Source organism: Zootoca vivipara, chromosome 10, assembly GCF_965207765.1.
Source record: "Zootoca vivipara chromosome 10, rZooViv2.hap1.1, whole genome shotgun sequence".
NCBI classification, from domain to species: Eukaryota; Metazoa; Chordata; class Lepidosauria; order Squamata; family Lacertidae; genus Zootoca; species Zootoca vivipara.
In genome coordinates, this window is record NC_142593.1 from 1,444,291 (window position 1) to 1,464,217 (window position 19,927).

Below are 19,927 nucleotides of genomic sequence, written 5' to 3' on the forward strand. Positions count from 1 at the left end.
ATTCTCTATACAATATCTCTATGTCCATTTAGAAAATGGCGGTTATCAGATTCCATAGGGAATCTTTAGATGAATCCTGAGGTTAATGCCTTTTAAACCAGGTTACATCTATAGCGTAGCTAAACATTTTGACCCAGATAGGGGCCAGGCTTTGTGTTGGTGTGTGCCTTCTCATAGTCCCTTTACTGTGAATACAGTATAATATCAAGATTCCTTTAAATGTTACCCTACAGATGTGGGACCACTTTTCTGTGAATGGCAACTGTGCAGTTACCCCCCACTTGATTTGACTTGGTGATCTGCCTGTTCCCCTCTTGTTCTGAAAATAGGATGAGATCCCTGTGTAACACAGCACTGTTTCTACTCAGTCAGTTTTTGCCTGGGATGTTGCACATTGACAATTACTCAATATTAGCATGTCTGAAAATATTTTTTATAGTTTTTCTTTCCTAATCTATCTAAAGAGAATAAAGAGAGAATGTTATGGAAAGGAGGTGTTTGGAAAGGAATTCTGTCAGTTATTCAGAGTCATTTATTAGTAAAAGTAATGCCAGGTTTGGTGGAACAAATGAAGTATTTAAAATGCTATAGAGCAGAGTATCCCAAACTTGAAGACAGGAGTGCCTGGCATGCTCTGGTCCATGGAGTCACGAAGAGTTGGATTAAACAACAACAACATCACAAACTTGGGTCTCCAGCTGTTTTTAGAGTACAATTCCCATCATCCTCACCACTGGTCCTGCTAGCTAGGGATAATGGGAGTTGTGGACCAAAAACAGCTGGAGAACAAAGTTTGGTAAATCTTGCTGTAGAGAATATTTAGTTAGGCTTCTGCTATCTTCAAATCCACAATTCTCTGTAAGAATTAAAACCTAGCAAATGATGTGGCATATCCACAAAATAAAAGGAAGTGCTTTTAATTTAGCCCCAAGGCAAATGAAAGATACATCTTTTATGCTCTGTTATTAGAATTGCCAAAGGATATCAGACATCACCTGACTTAAGGTTGACCTGGCTCCAAAACATGGCAGAGAAGCATGCTAAGAAAAAATGTTACACCGAGGCTGCCATGTGCCTAGTTCATGCTGCTGCTCTTGTTGCTGAATACCTGAGCATGCTGGAAGATCACAATTACCTGCCAGTTGGCAGTGTCAGCTTTCAGGTAAAAACAGACAATTGTTATTTGTGTAAGTGAGTGTTCCCCTGGTGCCCTCCACTTGTTTTTGTTGAATGACAACCCCCATCATCCCTGACCATTGCCCATGTTAGCTGGGGATGGTGGGAATTGCAGTCCAAATATCTAGAAGGTACCAGGTTGATGAATGCGTATATAGGTCCTTTCTGACGTAATGTCCTGATGGTGTTAGGTGGGCCCCAAAGGTACTGACCACTCTTTTTTGCCAATTATTTTTATTGATTTTCCAAATTACAAATCACACTGAATTAATTCAATTTAATACAGTTTATTGAAAAATGGATATGTCCAAGATGTACCCCCCCTGCTCCATCAGTTCTCACTTAGACTCTAGTTGACATTACTTCACACTTGCCAATATTCTTAATTCAGTTACCCGTTTAAAGCCCTGCAAACAAAAAACAGCTCAATTAAACCTAGGTATATATAATTTCCCTTAATCTTTGTTTCCAGACTTTGGTGTCTTATTCAAACTTAAGTCCTCTTGCTCTTTGTTCTAATCATAAATCTTTACCTAGTTACACCTATTGCAGTGTCTCTTTTATCTGAGTGCTCCTTCAAGGTCAAATTCCATCTCGATGATACAGTAAGACAGTCACACAGTGATCAGACCACAGTCAATCATTTTGAAGGGTGAATCTTCCAGAACTTTTCTTTCAGCCATTGGATCCCACCCTACTATGCCTTATCCAGTGCAAAACGCATCCATTATCTCTCAAATTCAGCCTCTCCTCAGCTCCATAACAGTCCACCCCATCGGAAAGTAGTCATAAATTTCATCCATTCACTCCTCAGTTTGGGGGGGGGGAGTAAACATAGTAAAACCATATTAAATTCCTTGAGATAAGAAAAGGAACCAAAGTGGCTTACCTCCTTCCAAAGGGGTTTGACCCCAGTAGGGAGCTAGAACCTCCGGAGAGCCTGAAATTTGAAATACCACTCTCCAGTAGTGCAAATAACAGAGACCAGACCAAGCAAGGCTATTTCCCCGAGATTTATTTGCAAAGAAATTAATGATCTGTTCCAATAGGGTGTTCTCTCTCATGCAGGAGAAGAGAACCCCCTCCCAAAGGTGTGCCAGCCCCTATATAGACGTTTGAAATTGCCCACCTCAAACTCAAAACCAGCCCCAGAAGCATCATGCATACATCACAGAAGGGGTGTAGCCCAGCACCAACCCCCCCCAATACATCACAGAAAGAAATCTCCAGCAGAAATCTGAGTACTGTAGCTTGTTTATCTCCTGTCTGGCAGTTTACCTGTTAATGGTTATTTGACTGGATTACCTGGGGGCCTGGCCAGTCTTTTGTAATGATAGAAACTTAGTTCCTGAGCTCACAGGCTCACAGGCTCACAGGCTCACAGGCTCACCCTAATCCAAAGGCAGGATTTGTGAGCACGGAGACAATGGGTTTTTTTCCATTTCCTTCCTCCTTGCCTGGTCAGTTTGGGAGAGTCAAAATGGCTCCAGGACTGTCTTCCTGCACTGCTTCAGACATGTGGTTTATGTATACAGTGTGTATATATATATATATATATATATATATATATATATATATATATATATGACGTTAAAATTCTTATAACATCCTTGTAAGACATAAATCAAAGGTCTACCTCCCTTTCTTCTTCTTCCAAGAAACAAATGACTACACATGTCTCATTCAATTGTGCAGGGGAAGGCAGAGGGAAAGAAAACTGCAACCAATAACCATAAGAAAACATAAAGCACCCTGCCCTCTTCTTTCTCTGGTTGTGGCTGTTGCAGGGATTTTCAAAGCTCTCAAATACCATTCAAATACCTTCAAAAGTCCTGATTCTTTCAGCAGTTGATTAACCGCAGACTGCTTGCCTCTCTTGCATCAAGAGCGAGCGCCTCATGAGTTATCCAATTAGTCACCTTAAGGAGGAACTTTCCCACAAATCATGCTGGTAACGGAGAAGGCTCGTTCTTTGGCAGAGGCTCACTCCCAGGTCGCTCCCATTCTGCCTTCTGAAGTAGGAGACGTGAGATTACACAATTTAGTGGGAAAGTTTCAGGAGGGTTCATGCCTCATTTTATCCCTCCTCACTGCCTGAACCAGTGTTTTTCAACCACTGTTCCGTGGCACACTAGTGTGCTGCGAGATGTTGCCTGGTGTGCCGTTCCGAACGCAGGCGGCGGGCAGCGCCCAGAGGCCCGGCGAGAAGCACCTCCCCAATTCCTTTGTTGTTGCTGCAGCAGCGGCAAATGCGCGCGGAAACTCCTCGGCGAGCCGCTTCAAACTGGCCACGGCGCTAGTCCCTGGCGTTGCGTCCGGCCGCTGGCAAGTCAGGAGGTTCGCCCTTGCTGAGGAAAAAGCTAACGCTCTCTTGAGCCGCCGCCCGCCTCGCTCGGAGTTCCGAGGCAAGCGTAGCCGGGGCTGACTCGCGTCTTGTCAGGATCCTTCGCGCACACGTGGCCGCCCCTCCCACCCCCTCAGAAGACGTTGTAGTTTTGGCTTGTCGGCCAGCCGAAAAACAGCGTCCCCGAGCGACCTCCCTCCTAGGCCCGCCTTCCCCTTGTCTGTTAGAAAAAGGAGGAGGAAAAGGCCCGGCCCGGGACAGCAGGAGACATCAAGGCAAGTGGCCTTTTTGTTGCCTTTGTTAAGCAGCACAGCGCCAGGGACTGGGCCAGGGGCTTTGGACTTAGCAGGTCCAGATCTCAAACCACTCTCAGCTTGGATACAAAAAGCTTGAAGTTTCATTGTTATCATATACATATACGTTATTTGTGTTTATTTGCTTCCTATTCAAGAGAATTACTTTATATTTAGTCAATATAGGCACAGAGTTAATTTTTTTAATGTTTTCTAATGGTGGTGTGCCTCATGATTTTTTCCATGAATCAAGTGTGCCTTTGCCCAAAAAAGGTTGAAAAACACTGGCCTGAACTACTTCACAGCCCCCAGAGGGGCTGCGGAAAACATCCACCATGAAATGAGGGCATGGCCAGAAACTGTACTGGCCCCTCTTATTGAAGCTCGGCTAGGCTGAAAGTCATCAGTCTGCAGCAGAAGCAAAGGGTAGAATAGCCTGGAACCACACAATTATTCTGTCTTTTAGAATATTTCCTCCAATGTGCTTGAGGAGTCTGCTGTTTCTGATGATGTTCTGTCTCCAGATGAAGATGGAGTATGCTCTGGAAGGTATTTCTCAGAGAATGGTTTGGTGGGATTGCTGGAACAAGCTGCAGAGCTTTTTAACACCGTGAGTAATATTATATTATAAGGCAGAGCTTTCCAAACTGTGTGTCACAACATGTTAGTGTGTTGGCTGCAGTGTGTAGGTGTGTCATATGAACACTCCCCACTAGTGCTTTTTTTCCTTAAAAATGTTTAGGGGTACTCTCATTTTGACTCAAGAAAATCACCATTTTATAGTTCAAATTGGGGAAAATAAATACAGTAAACGGACAAAAGTACAAAGATTCATAAAATGTTTAGGGATCTGTGCCCCCCCCCCCGAAAAAAGCACTGCTCCCCACACTCCTCCTGGGGCTGGAAAGGGATTAGTTTTACCTCTGGTTTGCTAGTAAAACTGAATTACCTTGTCGCAAAATGTTGCATGTCTAAAAAATATGTCACCAGCATGAAACGTTTGGAAAGCTCTGCTCTAAGATCATGCTTGTGTCAGGATTTCAGAGAGCTTTTATTCATTTATTTAGCCACTTTTTCCTTGCCTTCCTCTATTGTTTGAGCTGGCTGGCAAAACTATAACTGAGTGCATGTGTGGCAGCAACTGACAGCCTGCTTCTTTCAAGGATAAAAAATGAATCTGGATCTCCCATGGTTCAGGTGCAGCAGCAGTAGAAAAATAGTAGGTGTGAATAGGGTTAAGCAATCCCTGCCAGCTTGTTGTTGCAAATCTGTCTATGTCACCAGAGACTTGACACCAGTTTTAATTTTATTTCTTCATACAAGGGAGGACTGTGTGAAACTGTGAATGAGGTCTACAAGATTGTCACCCCCATCTTAGAAGCACATCGAGATTTCAGGAAACTTTCTTCCACTCACAGTAAACTTCAGAAAGCCTTTGAGAGCATCATAAATAAGGTATGTTAGCTGCTTTTGTTTTTGGTCTGCAACATTTGTTGATCATGAATATCTGTAGTACAAAACTGCCTTGTTTCTCTTCTTAACTATTAATGTCCATTTGCACTCCATGGTGTAATTCAGATACTGCCTATAATTTAAAGTTTTACTCCAAGTGGAAAAAAACAGTTAAATACTAAATTATTACCGTAAGTTTTGGTTTTTCCATCAACAATATCCTAACCCAAGGATACGATAAAGCAGAAATTAATATTTCACAGAGAATCAGCGATATCGAACTACAAAACCACTTAGCCCAATCTGATTGTCCCACACTCAGGACAAACAGATGGGCTCCAGTACTTACCAAATATTTGACAAATTTGACCACCCCCAAATTACAAAGGCAGAGAAATAATATTTAAATTACCTCTTGTCTAACTGGAATTTGTATGTTACCAGAAATGTAGCTAGATTTTGTGCAATAGCCATAAGTCACAGAAAGCAAAAGATTACACAGCTGCATAAATTGTCATATAGTTCTTAGTTAAATCTCTTATTCTTTTAAACTTTTATGATGTTGTATTCGTCTGGACACGTATTTCAAGTACATTCAATTATTATATTGATTGTTAAATCCCATATCGATCGTTTTTGTTGCTTACCGTATGCAGAAATTCTGGTTTAATATGCTGTCTGTTCGCAATAATAAACATTGATCGATTGAATGAATCAATCAATCTCTTGTAACTGTGTGTTGTAAGAGAAATAAAGCCAGAAATTAAATTAGCAACAGCAATACGTTATTTTGGATGAGTGAAGTTTTGCCTTTGCACTGAGCAAGTCATGTTTAATATTTACTCCCCTTAAAATATATGCTTTCCTATTCTTCAGTCAGTTATGCATATTTCACTGCACATTTTTGTGCAATGAAATTGAACACAGCATAAGCTGCCTTATCTCATGTCAATGATACTGAGCTAGATGGACCATAGTGGCTTTCCAGGGGTTCAGGCAGGAGTCTTTCCAAGCCCTATATAGAAACCCCACGGATTGAACCTACACCATTTGCAAATAAAGTGTGTGCTCTACCACAGAGACAGCCTCTTTTATGACTCTTCAAAGCACCACTGGTTATGATGCCATCATATCTATTCTGCACAGAAGGCCCTTGTTATAGAACACAAAATCTCCTATTTCTCAGTCCAGGGCTGTCTTAAGCCCATCTGGCGCCGTGGTGCAAACGTCCCTCTGCCCCGCCCCCCCGGTTTCCCAGAGTTGCTGACCTGGAGGGGGGGGATCCAGACGAGGCAGCCAGGTGGGCAGGGTTTTATGAAAAAAACAACAACCCCACCCTTCATATCAGGGCCGGATTTAGGTTTGATGAGGCCCTCACCACGGCCTGCACCTCTGCCGCCCTGCTGTCCGCTACCAGGCTCAGCTCCGCACCGCTGGCCGGATCCTGCACGGGGAAGGCGCCCGCCGCTTGCACCCAGCAGCCTCCCACGAAGCCTCTGGCGCACACCAGAGAACTGGCGAGTGCCGCTGCGCCCAGGCTGGTGCCGCTGCTGCTGCTGCCGAGGCAGACACCGCCAGGCGCCGCTAGCCAGAAGCTAGAGCGGCAGGGAGGAGGTGGAGGGCGAGTGAGCGGAGCTCGGAGATCCAGCGACACCCAGCCAGTCACCATGGCTTCGGCGCCTGGGAAGGGAGCGGAGAGAGTGGAGCTGGGGGCGGGTGAGGGCGAAGGCCCTGCCGAGTGTGGAGCTCCTTGGCAGACGGGTTTCGGACAACAGCACCACTGCCAGCGGCCTCAGGACGCCCTGAGCCGGGAGCGCTTCCCCGCCCCACAGCACGGCCAACAGCAGGAGGAGCAGCCCCGGCCACAGCCACTGCATTGGCACCTGGAGTGACGAGGGTGCATGGCCATTGAGCTTCCTCTCTTCTCCAGCTCTTCTTGCAGAATCAGCTCAGCGAGACTCCTGCCTAGAGTGGCAGCAGGCGCGTGGTGCCACTCTAGGCAGGAGTCTCGCTGGTTCTGCAAGAAGAGGAGGAGAGGAAGCTTTTGCCGCCTCGCATGGAGCTCCTGGCTGCCACGTTCAGCCGGACACCAGCCGTTCGGTGCCCCTTCGGCGCCTCTGGTGGCCAGGCGCCCTGGCGCATTGCACCACCCAGCCCGGGCCTAGAGCCGGCCCTGTCTCAGTCACTGCTTAGAGATGTTCCATATCAAACTCTACTGTAAGGCTATTGTGAACAAATAACCAGCTCTCCCCATGTTTGAAGTTTTGAAGCAGGACATGCTTCACAACACTCATGTAGTAAGTGGCAATCTGCTTTCAACTGCCACAATCCTAAATTCCACAAGTTCAGGATCTTCCAGGATCTTTGCACATGCATCAGAATCCCCCTGGAACCTTTGAAGCATTCTCTTCTTTGCAAAAGAGAATGGGAGTGCATCAACATTCATTTTACTAAATCACTAGAGTCCATGTATGCAGATAAGCCTTTTGTCAGCAACGAAGAGTGTCCTCTGTGTTTGTAGAGCTCCTTCAAAGATAGCTAGCAATTCTAGCTATGCAAGATTTTAAATTATAGGCAGTATCTGAGTGCAAATGGACATTAATAGTTAAGAGAAACAGGGCAACTATTATGTCTGACAACATTTACTAGAAAGCAGGTTGTTTTTATTTTAGGAGAATGGGTAAAGCACACTGGGAAGTTTCTACCTGCAAGCTCAATTTAAATCAAACAGGAGGAGTGCTATGGGGCTAGTGGAGGAGGGCAAGCAAGCCAGTGGGTTCTGCCCAGGTTTTATTTGTTCGGCTGATGTCTTACTTCATCTTCTCTTCTTCTATTTATCTACTTAGGAATGTATTTGTTGCTCTTGAGATGTAGAAAAGCTTTTTCAAGTTTGCTTAAATCTTTAATTTACAGACCATATCTCTTTCTCTTGGTTTCTTTCAACTCTACTTAGTTCTACTAAGATACGGCTGCTTTGTAGAATGACAAACACAAATGTTTACCATAAAAATTACCACAAAAATTAATTTCATCACTGCACAAAAATAGAAAACTATGAAAAGAAAATGAAATTCAGTGACTTCATATTCATCAAACAGGGTCAGAAGAGAATGTTTGGCACTTACTTCCGTGTTGGCTTCTATGGAGCCATATTTGGAGATTTAGATGAACAGGAATTTGTTTACAAAGAGCCTGCCATTACCAAACTTCCTGAGATTTCTCATAGACTGGAGGTAAGTGCTTATACTTCGGCAAACATTAGGACATCATGGCAAAAGGAATAGCATTCAAAGAGGAATAGCATCTATACCTGAAATGACAGGGAATGTAAGAGATAATGCAGATAAACACTCCACAATTCACTTCTCTAGTTAACCTTCAGAACCTGGCAGTTTGCACCAAAAAAAAAAAAAAGTGAGTACCAAAGAGCCTTTCCAAATGGGAAATAATCCAGCACTATAATTTCTAGTGCTATCTGGTGTCATGGCAGTGTGACAAATATACCTCTACAATATCCTGCACTTATGGACAGCAGTAGTCAGGATGAGGTGAATAAGAGTGTTGATGGTGGAGAGGAGTAGGAAGCTTTTGACAAGAAGGCACTTCTGCTTCCATTCTTCCCCAGATGAGTGAGGCTGAAAGGGAAAAGCACATGTTTTCATCACATATTCATCCCCTGTAGTAGATCCACCGGCCTTTACTTCTGTGCCTCATGGATGGTAGAGGAACAGCTTCTTTAAAACAAATCCTCAAGGAAACAAAAAAACCCTTTCAGATTCTGTTGGGAGTTTCAGGATCTGGATTGTGGGGGGTGGAATTCATAAATTCAGCCACAACTTTGTGTGTGTGTCTGATGAGTGCCTTCTATGTTCATGCAGTGTGTGTGATAATGGTTGTTCTCTTGAGGGGGTATTGCAGTTAACTCCTCCTACTTGCTCTAACTAGGAGGACTTTTGCAAATTCTCCTTTTAATCTTTGTCCCAATCAATTGGAGGTGCAACTGCCCTTTCCTCTTCCATGTCCGAATCTGAGGAACTCTGGTTCAACTTTCCGCAACATGTTTAAGCAACATACTGACATACTTTTCTTCCCCATAAGCCTAGATTAGGTTGTCAGTGCACAAAGGGAGCTTGCCACAGTGAACTCTTTAGAGCAAATCCATTGCTGAAATTGCTTAATCTTTTGCCTATGGTGTTGAGCTTGGTACCTTTGAAGTAGATTTAATATAAATGGCCAAGTAGTACAGCCATTAGCTTGGATGATGATAATATTTAGCATTTCTATTCCACTTTTTGAACATTCAAAGTAGTTCATATACACAATCGCAGTAATTTGTAAGGTAGGTGAGCATTGCCATTCCTTATTTAAAGGTAAAGGGATCCCTGACCATTAGGTCCAGTCGTGACTGACTCTGGGGTTACGGCGCTCATCTCACTTTATTGGCCGAGGGAGCCGGCGTACAGCTTCCGGGTCATGTGGCTAGCATGACAAAGCTGCTTCTGGTGAACCAGAGCAGCACACGGAAACGCCATTTACCTTCCCACCAGAGCGGTACCTATTTATCTGCTTGTACTTTGACGTGCTTTCAAACTGACGTGGGCAGGAGCTGGGAGCAATGGGAGCTAACAATGGGAGCTAACAATGGGAGCAATGGGAGCAAACTCCGTCGTGGGGATTTGAACAGCTGACCTTCTGATCAGCAAGCCCTAGGCTCTGTGGTTTAACCCACAGCACCACCCACGTCAATCCCATTCCTAATTTACTTAGGATCATATTTCATGTATGACCAATGCATGGCAAGTACCGTCTTTCCCCTTTTTTAAGATGTAGGCATAATATAAGCCATAGCAGGTTTTCTAAGCAATTGCGCGATACAAGCCATACCCCGAAAATAAGACATACTGATAGACCCTTCACCCACTAGCAATAACCCCCCTCCCGCCAGCCAACTCCCCCCCTTAAAAATCTCTCCCCATTTTGCTGTCGCTCCACAGACACGTATTTCCTTTAAAAGCTTGTAAAAATGCACCGAACAGCCGTAGCTGCTGGCTGCCGAAGCCTCGTGATTTCCCTTCCCCGTTTCTGAGAGCATTTTTTTAAATAAAAGAATCCAAAAATATTTTTTTTAGCCAAGCTGTGTAAGCTCTACTTGGTGAAGGGGAGAAAAGTGGGGTGGGGAGGAGATGAAGGCACGAGGAAGAAAAGAGGGGCGATTGAAGAATGCAAAGGCTGTTTTCCCTTTTAGAGACCTCCGTGCGCGCGTCTCTCTCTCTCTCCCCCCCCTGCGTCTCTCTCTCTCTCTCTCTCTCTCTCTCTCACACACACACACACACAGCCCACCTCTCGCTTCCCCCCACCTTTCCCTAAATTCCCTTCCATTCAATGCACGTTGATTTCCTCTTAACGGGAATCTCCCGTGTCTGATTGTTGTCTCCTTGCTTTTACCGAAGGCATAAAGCAGGCTTTTAAAAAGCCTGCTGCAGTTTTCTTTCTACCTTATGCTGCTTGGTTGTCTGTGGAGCTGCCCCTTTAAGGATTTGTAAGTAGTCTGGATCGCAGTCCTTGCCTTGGGGACTTTTATTTATTTATTAAGGACTTTTTCCTTTGCTGTTTGCGAGCTGCTAAACGGAGCTGCTAAACGCTGCTCTACACAAAAGTTAAACTGCCGGTCCGTGCTTCCTCACCTCGCTGGCTCAATTGCTTCTCAATTGCTACCATTTACCAAGTCAGCAATCTTAATTGCTGCTTAGCTGGCTTCTTTGTTCTCAGCAGGTAGCTTCTTTGCTATCAGTGATAGCACTACAAAGTGCTACATTGTCGGAACTTCAGACTGTTGGAACTCAAGTCTTGGGCAGCTGGCTGGTAGAGATCCTTACTTGCTTTATGTATAGGCTACTGCTAGGACTGTATCACACAGATAGATTCCATTATACTGGTTTAGATTTAAGAAGCTCCAGTGTAGCAGATTGCTATTAAGTGAGTCCCCACCTTGGAGGAGAGAGAGAGAGCAGCCCTTCGCGAACATCCCAGGGCCGGGGAGAGAGGGCTGCACCAGGGACGCACACACCTCCCTTCCCTCAGACTCGTAATAAAAATACCAGTAAGACATCCCACCAAAAATAAGCCACCCTGTGGTTTTTTGAGAAAAAAAGTAATAAGACGGTGTCTTAAAAAGGGGGAAACACGGTACCTGCCTTGATTAATTACAGTTGTGGAGGGAGAAAGCTTATCAGAACCCATTTCATGGGGTGGGGAGGCTTATCTTATTCCTACTGTGATTAGAACTATGGGGCTAGAATGCTTGGGGGTGAAAGATGGAATTCTGTGTGTTCCAGCCATTAGGGGAGGCTTCAAATATAAACCAAATTGATAAGGGCAGCCTGCAGTATTCTGAGCATAGACTGATATGTGTTTTGAAGAATGTCTGTAGCAAGATTATGGCCTAGTTCACATGACACATGAAGCCAAACCTTCACATAGCAGGATTACACAAACATGCTGCCCCATAGAGCTGCTTACAGCTGTTTTACTTTTCTTTGTTGTTATTTTTTATATTTTGCTTCTGCACCATGCTAAGCAAATTCAGAGTTTGCCTTAGTGTGTAATGAGAACCAGGACTTGTGGCTATGCTTTCTCCTCACTAACCACCAGCTGTAGCAACTAAACGGACTGAGCAAGAGAAAAGAGGCCATGAGCTCTTCTCACATTCGCTATCTCACTAAGCCAATATTTGTCTTAGTGTCTTGTGGGAACACAGTTGGTTTCATGTTCAGGTTTCACTCTTTTCCAAATGACAGGACTGAAACCTGCAACATTTCTATGTGACCTTTTTCTTTGTGAAAACTGGTGTTTAGTTGTAAAGCTATATTCAGTTAATAATCTCATCTTTTTTACTACTTGTAGACCCAACTAAGTACATTGAAAAGGATTGTAAACGAGAAAGCCCCTCAGCCATAATCTTGTTTTCCTTTTCAGGGCTTTTATGGTCAGTGTTTTGGGGAGTATCGCATTGCAGTGATTAAAGATTCTACTCCAGTAGACAAAAGCAAGCTAGATCCCAGTAAGGTATGGAAGGCATTTATTCCTTTACTACCATTGAGTTTGGAATTCTGTGTTAAGCATTCTTACATCTTACAACCATAAAACTGAAGTCTAAACCTGGAATTGATGATACACATTTGACAAAACTAAGCTAAGGTTCAAGGAAGAGTTAAGCTTATAGGGACTGTTTATAGAAGGATACTGTGAGGATGCATTTTTACCTTAAGGATGCATTTTTACTGCTCTGAACACTGTAAATAATCAGCACTTAATAAAAGCCTTAAAAGACCATGCTGGAGTCGTCACTCTAGAGTAGCCATACCAGGCCCTCTGACAGATACCTTCATTCTTCCATCTAAACAGACCATCTTATGCTTGTTGTGTGAGCAGCATAATATGTCTCTCAGTTGCAGTTTCAGCTTCATGCTTAAATAATTTTTATTGACATAAGCTTACATATAATATTTTTTTCCATTTCCCTGTCTTTCCAGGCCTACATACAAATTACCTATGTGGAACCCTATTTTGATGACTATGAGATGAAAGACAGATTGACCCATTTTGAGAAAAACTTCAACCTCCGACGATTTATGTATACCACCCCTTTCACTCAGGATGGACGCCCACGAGGAGAACTGAGTGAGCAGTATAAGAGGAAGACCATTTTGACCACAATGCATGCTTTCCCCTACATCAAAACTAGAATCAATGTCATTCAAAAGGAGGAGGTAATGTCTGCTTCCAAAGCAATAGAACTAAAACAAAATGTCAAGAGCCAAGGGGATCATCCACATTGAGACAAAATGAATATTAAATCACACAAAAACTGAGCTACAGCATGCGGGACTGGACACTCTTAAAACTGTCATTTCTTCCCCTTCTATTTCATTCATGCTGTCTGATGGGAGTGGGTCCCTTAGCTTCCTCCCATTTACCTCTTTTGCCAGTCTTTTATCAAGTGGCAGAATGACAAAACCATGCCACTTTTGGCTAAAAAACAACCACATAAAAACAGCTCATCATCCTTGTGCCAACTGTTATTTGCAGTTTCTTTGTGAAAAAGTTGCAACATACCTGTCCCTCTGTAATTTCAGTTTGTTTTGATGCCAATTGAAGTAGCTATTGAAGACATGCAAAAGAAAACGCTTGAACTGGCTGTTGCCACCAGACAGGTGCCACCAGACCCCAAAATGCTGCAGATGGTGCTTCAGGGTTCTGTGGGGGCCACAGTAAATCAGGTATATTGTAAGAATATTGTTGGTTTTTCTTTTATTCTCTCTGCTCAGCCATGAAACAAAACACTAAAATGCACCTATTAATGGAAATCAGTCTGACATCTCCTTGTCACTAATCCCAGTGACGTCTTAGGCCCAAACATGAAAGCTGCAGCCCTACTGCAGCTCTAACCTCTCAAGGGTTAAAGAAAGCTGGGTGTCCAAAGGCTGCTACCATTTTCTTACCAATTCCTGTTTTAGAGTACTGTCCCCTGAAATCCTCTCCTGCTCCCTCCTGTTGCAACTGAGTTGCCCTGAAAGTTGTGTCTTCCTACAATAGTGTTTTGCCATTTATTGGGTTTTACATGATAGTAATTCTGGTTGATACTTCATCATCCTTTCCTCAGTAAATATGCTTTATGTAATACAATTTTATGTTCTTCCGTAAGGGACCACTAGAAGTAGCTCAAGTGTTCCTGGCTGAAATTCCAGAGGATCCAAAACTTTATCGACATCACAACAAGCTAAGGTTATGCTTCAAAGAATTCATAATGAGGTGAGTATAAAGTGGCAAAGTAAAATCTGTTAGAATTGCAATTACACTAAATCTGTATCTGAAGAAGTGGGCATGCACACGAAAGCTCATATCAAAATAAAAACTTAGTTGGTCTTTAAGGTGCTACTGAAGGAATTTTTTTATTTTACTAAATCTGTGTTGGCACATTCTTGGGTGTTAAGTGGCTTCACAGCAAAGGTATAAACAAATTACACAATCCCCACTCTAGCATGGAAGGCAGCCTCTGGTGAAATTATTGTCCCATTGAACACTAAATTGTTCCTGGTAACAAGACTAAAAAGTTCCTCCAAATCTTCAAGTTCTGTCCCAGCCAAAAATGAAACTTTATTACAAGATGCACATGGTCCAATACTTTGCTGTTTTATTAATCAACAAAATTGTTTTCTTCATTTTTGGGGGAACAGATGTGGTGAAGCAGTAGAGAAAAATAAATGCCTGATTACTGCTGACCAAAGGGAATATCAACAAGAACTGAAAAAGAACTACAACAAGTTGAAAGAGAACCTCAGACCAATGATCGAGAGGAAGATCCCAGAGCTGTATAAACCTATTGTGAAAGTTAACAGTATTTCAAGGTATAATTTCCCACAACCATCGCAAAATACAACGTAGGATGGGGGTAGCCAGTGTGCTTTTATTCCAGATGATGTGGAACTATCAGCCTCATTAACATGGCCAATGGTTAGGGATGATGACAGTTCGTCCAATAACATTTGGAGGGAAACACCTTGGCTAACCAAAATTTGAAGGCAACCCTGTATCAAATTTTTTTAGTGTCTAATGTTTTACAATTTTTTGTGTGCTGTAAGCCTCCCACAAAATGGGTGGGGTATAGTTTTATTTATTTATTTACTATTTCTTTATTATTATTATTATTATTATTATTATTATTATTATTATTATACATACGTACTTACTTACTTACTTACAGTACTTACTTACTTACAGTACTTACTTACTTGTCCAGTCATTTCTATTCTCATTTTCTTCTTATTTATTTTAGGGGCTCTTTCCTTAATTCTAGTTTTAGGAAATATGAAAATCTGCCTCCACAGAGCAGTTAAAAGCAGCTTCATGAAAAGGAGCTATCTACTTGCAGTGGATCAAATACAAGAGGATATGCAAATGCTGTTCAAAATCGTAAAATTTCCCCACATTTTCTCATGAACACATTTTGGAAAGATTGCTTTCTGTACAAGACTCAAGAAAGAAGAGTTATAACTCATCACATCTTCTAAGTTGCAGAAACTAGTTGCAGAAAAACACATATTTTATTATAAATTGACATGGATATTTGCACACACAGAGAAAACAGCTTTGTGTTTTCTCCAATATTCTAAAGGCCAGTTCACAATATTGCATTGTCAACAAATATTCCCTGTATGTATGTATGAAACTTCATCTGTGTTTGTTTGATTATACCAAGCTCATGGAAATGTTCCTGACCAAAAGCCCCTTCTGACCAATCATGGATTTGCATCAATATTACATAAGCACATTCATCAAGCAGCAGATATGAACAGTTAACCAAAACAAGTCAACCCAAGTTTTAAACACATTTCAATCACATTTATTGTAATAAGAAACTTACAGACATTTGTAACTAGATTCCACCTTACATAAAATTATTGTTGTTTGAATGGAAAGCATTACAATGGATCTGGTAATAACTTTTCTCAGGATCAAATATTACGCTCTGTAAATCTCATTGGATGGAGGCCACACAAATGCAAAATGGAGTCCACTCAGGTGTGACCAATATTCAAATGCTACTCTCCTTTTACTGTGAGCTCCTTCCTATGGGCTCTAGAGATGCATGCTAGTTAGAATGTTTTATTATTGTAATAACTATAATTGTTATTTAAAAGTAGCACTATATTTCTTCTAATACTTGAAATACAGTGTTTGTTCCTGATGACCTGACTTGTATTTTTGCTTCATGTTGGGTGAGACTAATTTCCTTCAGTTCAGTGTTCACAAGATTGCAAATTTGTATACACGTGAAATGTTCATGTTTTGGAGAGTATTGTGGGAACTTTTAGCACTTAGCAGTTCTTTTGTTCTTAAAGGCCTAAAATTAATCCATGAAATAAAAAAATCTAAATAAAATACTGTATTAACAGAAAAAATCATTTTATTTCGAGTTCAAATATGACTTTGTTTTTCTCTCTCTTCCAAACACCATGCTTGAATAAGTTATAAAGCATTTGTGCACTATTTGCTTTAATTGCCTAAACCTGGGCCCCTGAGACCTCCTTTGGTCTTGGGACAATATAAAGTCTGATGTGTCACTCTGCTTCTCCTTCTTTCTGAAATAATATTGTTAAGTAAGCTGTGCCAGTGAGACAGTTGGGAAAGGGGGATAAGTCCAGGTAAGGTCTGAAAATAGAACAGGAATTGGGGGAGTATGGACATCTTTAGAAGAGCAAAAAAGAGGATAATTTGCCAGTGGGGTGTGTGTGGAGGAGCGTGTTTACTGGGCTCACCATTCATTGGAGTAACATCGAAGGGCACGGGGGGGGGAATTTGCATGCAAAATGGGGCAGGGAGGACATATAAAAAGAAAGAAAGCTGCCTCCTACTCTTGTTCTATTTTTTCAAATCTACTTCAGGCAGCTTATTGTAAGTTCTGCTTACAATATTTGTATCCAGAGTACTGGGCAACCAGTTTAATAGCATTGTTCAATATTAAAAAGTTGTTTATTTTAAGAGTGGGGGTGAATAATTCAGATACCTACGATAGTGAGAATATAAAAAGTGTTGTAGCTCACTATGTTTGCAAGCAAAAGATCCCAGATTCAATCCCCAGCATCTCTATGGAAATGTTTTTTGCCTGAAGAGCAAGTCAGTGTTGGCAATTTTGATTTGGGTGGACTAATAATTCTGATATGGCAGCTTCCTATATTCTGAGAACAGACAAATGGATTCCAAAGCTGTGGCATGAGCTGTTGTTGCAGAATCCTAGTTCTGCAATTTGAATGACTGCTAAAATTACCAGAAAATTAAAGTTTGGTTCAGTTGCTGGTCTTACCCTTTCCCTATACTTAATATGGGCTGTTCACTTAAAAAAAAAAATTAACTGCTTTTAAAGCTCCATATGATTATCTTTTTAACCATCAAATACCTTTTTGAAATGTGTGTGTGTGTGTGAAACTTCTAAAGTCTGGAAAGGGAAAGCTTTCCATTTGAAGAGCGCTTCCAAATTAGCTCCCTTTAGTCTTTGGTAAAATTTAGCATGGTAGGTCATTAGCAGCATCAAGGTAAAGCCTTGACCACCTGGCATATTATTTTGGGACCAAGAAAGGGAGGGCAATAAAGGTAAAAAATATATACATTGTACCAGGAAGAGACCATAACACACACAAAGACATTTACTATTGATAGTTGTGAAGTAATGTGCTGTATGCATTGCCCCTAAGGATTAACACCTCCCCCAAATTACTATGTAACCGTAAAATCATATGGGGGGATGTGTCACCTACATTCCAGCCAACTATCACAATAATGTTACTCATCTTCGGAACAGGTAAAACGTGGATCTACACGGATCCTCGTGGACCCTCCACTCCCCCCCCCAAAATAATATTTATTCATTTTATAAAAGAAAACAGAAAACGGGGCTTCCGGTCGTTCGCGCGGCCATGTCGGTCGAGGTTTTGCTCGCGGAGTGAAACCTGGCGCGTCAAGGACTGGGCACATCGCTCCGGCGCAGCGGGTGCCCTCAGAAATCCCAAAAGGAGCTTTTTGGGAACGTGGCGGTTCGGCAGCGCAGTTTGCGGGCTCCCCCCTCCCCGGCAAGGGCTTAATTTCAAGCCTCCGAGAGCGAGGGGGTAGGAGCTGCAGCGCAAACGGACCTAGCGCTTCCCTTGACAGCGCGAAGCCGCAAGACTAACTGGCAACAGCGGACGATTCTTCCTTTGAAAGGAACTTTACAAAAATAAACCGTGAGTACTAAGTAGAGCTAATTGGACTAATTGGGATAATCAAATTTGGACACGGATAAGGGGTGATAAAGAAGGAAGCCAGCCCCTATCTACTGATTGAAGCGGCAGCAGCAGAAGTTACCGAAGCCGCAAAGACTAATTAAAAGCAAAGACTTCACCTAGAAGAGCTGTCAAACCTCCCCTAAAGAGGTGGGGGGGAGACTATTTAAGAGCATTGGAAGCAATTAAATAAGAAAGAGCTTTAAAAGAACTTTGAAATACAGTCACTTGCTTGAACGGAAGACCTGTCAGACAATAGAGGCTTTGTTAACATAACAAAGTCTCAAAAGAGTTGCAAAACTTGTCTTTACATAGCTATTTGGAACTGTTTGAAATTGATTCACTTAGGAACTAAAGACTTGTCACATTATCTGAGTTAAGTTGTTGGAAGAAGATTGCAATAGACTTTAATAGACTTTAATAGACTTTAATAGATTTTTGGCTATACCTCTTTAAAGCAAAGAAAGGGGGGAGAAAGTACCCCCGCCTGTGAGAAGGGAAACCGGTTCTCAGCGCCTACCCGGCTGTTTGGGTTAAGAGGGTGCTCTGTGACCTTGAAGGCCTGCCTGTGAAAAGTGAATGTGTTCTCCAACACACCAGCTGCTGTGTGGATTGCAGAAATATTTTGAACTCTAAAAAACCGGCTGGGGGAAATGAAAGTAATTTCCAGCACGCTGGCTGCTGTGTGGATTACAAAATAACTTTAACTTTGGAAAGTCTGTCTGTGAAAAGAGAGTGTGTTTTCCAGCACATCAGCTGCTGTGTGGATTACAAAAATACATTGAACTCTAAGGTTGGTGGAAAATGAAAGTGATTTCCAGCACGCTGGCTGCTGTGTGGATTACAAAATATCCTTAATTTTGGAAAACCTTTTGGTCCAGCACTTTAGCTGCTGGGTGGATTATAAAAATTTAGTTATTGGCAAAGGGAGAATCTGGCGCATCAGAGGCCGAACGGATTATAAGTCTTTTGGAGCATAATTAACTCTGGGATTAAGAGCACATAAGCTGCTGTGTGGATTACAATCTCCATCAGTTCCACAGTTAGCTTTGGAATTAAGAGCACATTAGCTGCTGTGTGGATTACAATATATTTGAGAACTGGATGGTATGATTCTAGGCACATTAGCTGCCTTGTGGATTACAAATTATTTGGCAATTATAAAGGCTAAATTAACAACAAAGAAATGTCGGGCACAGAGAAAAAAATGCAACTGAGGCGGGAATCTCGAGATCAGACTTTCCAAGAACAAATTTTGGAATTTATGAAAGAAAATAAGCAGAGCTTGCAAAGTTTAACTACAGAGGTGAAAGCCACTACAAAGTGTCTCCAGGAATTTAAAGAGGAATTTGGAGTGCTGAAAAAAGATCTTCAGGAGGTGAAAACACAGGTCTCTGGATTACAGACAAGAGTGTCAGATATTGAAACAACAAAATTAACAGATCTAGAAAAATTGCAGGAAGAGACACAAATAAAGCTGGCCTTCCTAGAATTAAGAGATAAGGAGAATCAATTACGAGTTCGGAATTTGCCGGAATTGGAGAAGGGGAAAGGAAATTTAAAAGACTTAATTGCACAAGAATTTGCTGGTTGGTGGGGTCTAGATCAAGAAGAAATAAAAACCACTATCTTGAGGGCCTACAGAGTAGGCCCAAAAAATAAAAAAGACTCTAATTTCCTGAATGATTGTATAGTGGTTTTCCAAACAAAGGAGCAAAGAGATAAGATACTAAGCCACCACTACCAAAAAAAATTCGAAGTCCTTCAACATTCGATAATTTTATTTAAAGAAATGCCTAAATTCTTTTTGGCCAAGAGAAATAAATATACAGATCTGACAACGATTC

At 42.1% G+C, this 19,927-nt stretch overlaps 1 protein-coding gene across 7 annotated transcripts in view; it reads left to right on the forward strand.

The window, feature by feature from the left end:
• Positions 1 to 16,232, forward strand: part of DOCK8 (dedicator of cytokinesis 8) — a 148,781-nt gene extending 132,549 nt beyond the window's left edge. For 2 of the 7 annotated variants that reach the window (XM_035100303.3, XM_035100306.3), the window contains 10 exons: positions 970 to 1,162; positions 4,280 to 4,423; positions 5,137 to 5,268; positions 8,364 to 8,498; positions 12,241 to 12,330; positions 12,798 to 13,034; positions 13,401 to 13,544; positions 13,970 to 14,076; positions 14,502 to 14,672; positions 15,101 to 16,232. In XM_035100303.3, coding sequence (XP_034956194.3) covers positions 970 to 1,162; positions 4,280 to 4,423; positions 5,137 to 5,268; positions 8,364 to 8,498; positions 12,241 to 12,330; positions 12,798 to 13,034; positions 13,401 to 13,544; positions 13,970 to 14,076; positions 14,502 to 14,672; positions 15,101 to 15,161 — 1,414 coding nt within the window. In that variant the 3' untranslated portion in view covers positions 15,162 to 16,232. The remainder of the gene's footprint in view (positions 1 to 969; positions 1,163 to 4,279; positions 4,424 to 5,136; positions 5,269 to 8,363; positions 8,499 to 12,240; positions 12,331 to 12,797; positions 13,035 to 13,400; positions 13,545 to 13,969; positions 14,077 to 14,501; positions 14,673 to 15,100) is intronic. The other 5 variants (XR_015946139.1, XR_009558306.2, XR_015946140.1 and 2 more) reach the window with 5 other exon arrangements.
• Positions 16,233 to 19,927: the final 3,695 nt, after the last annotated feature.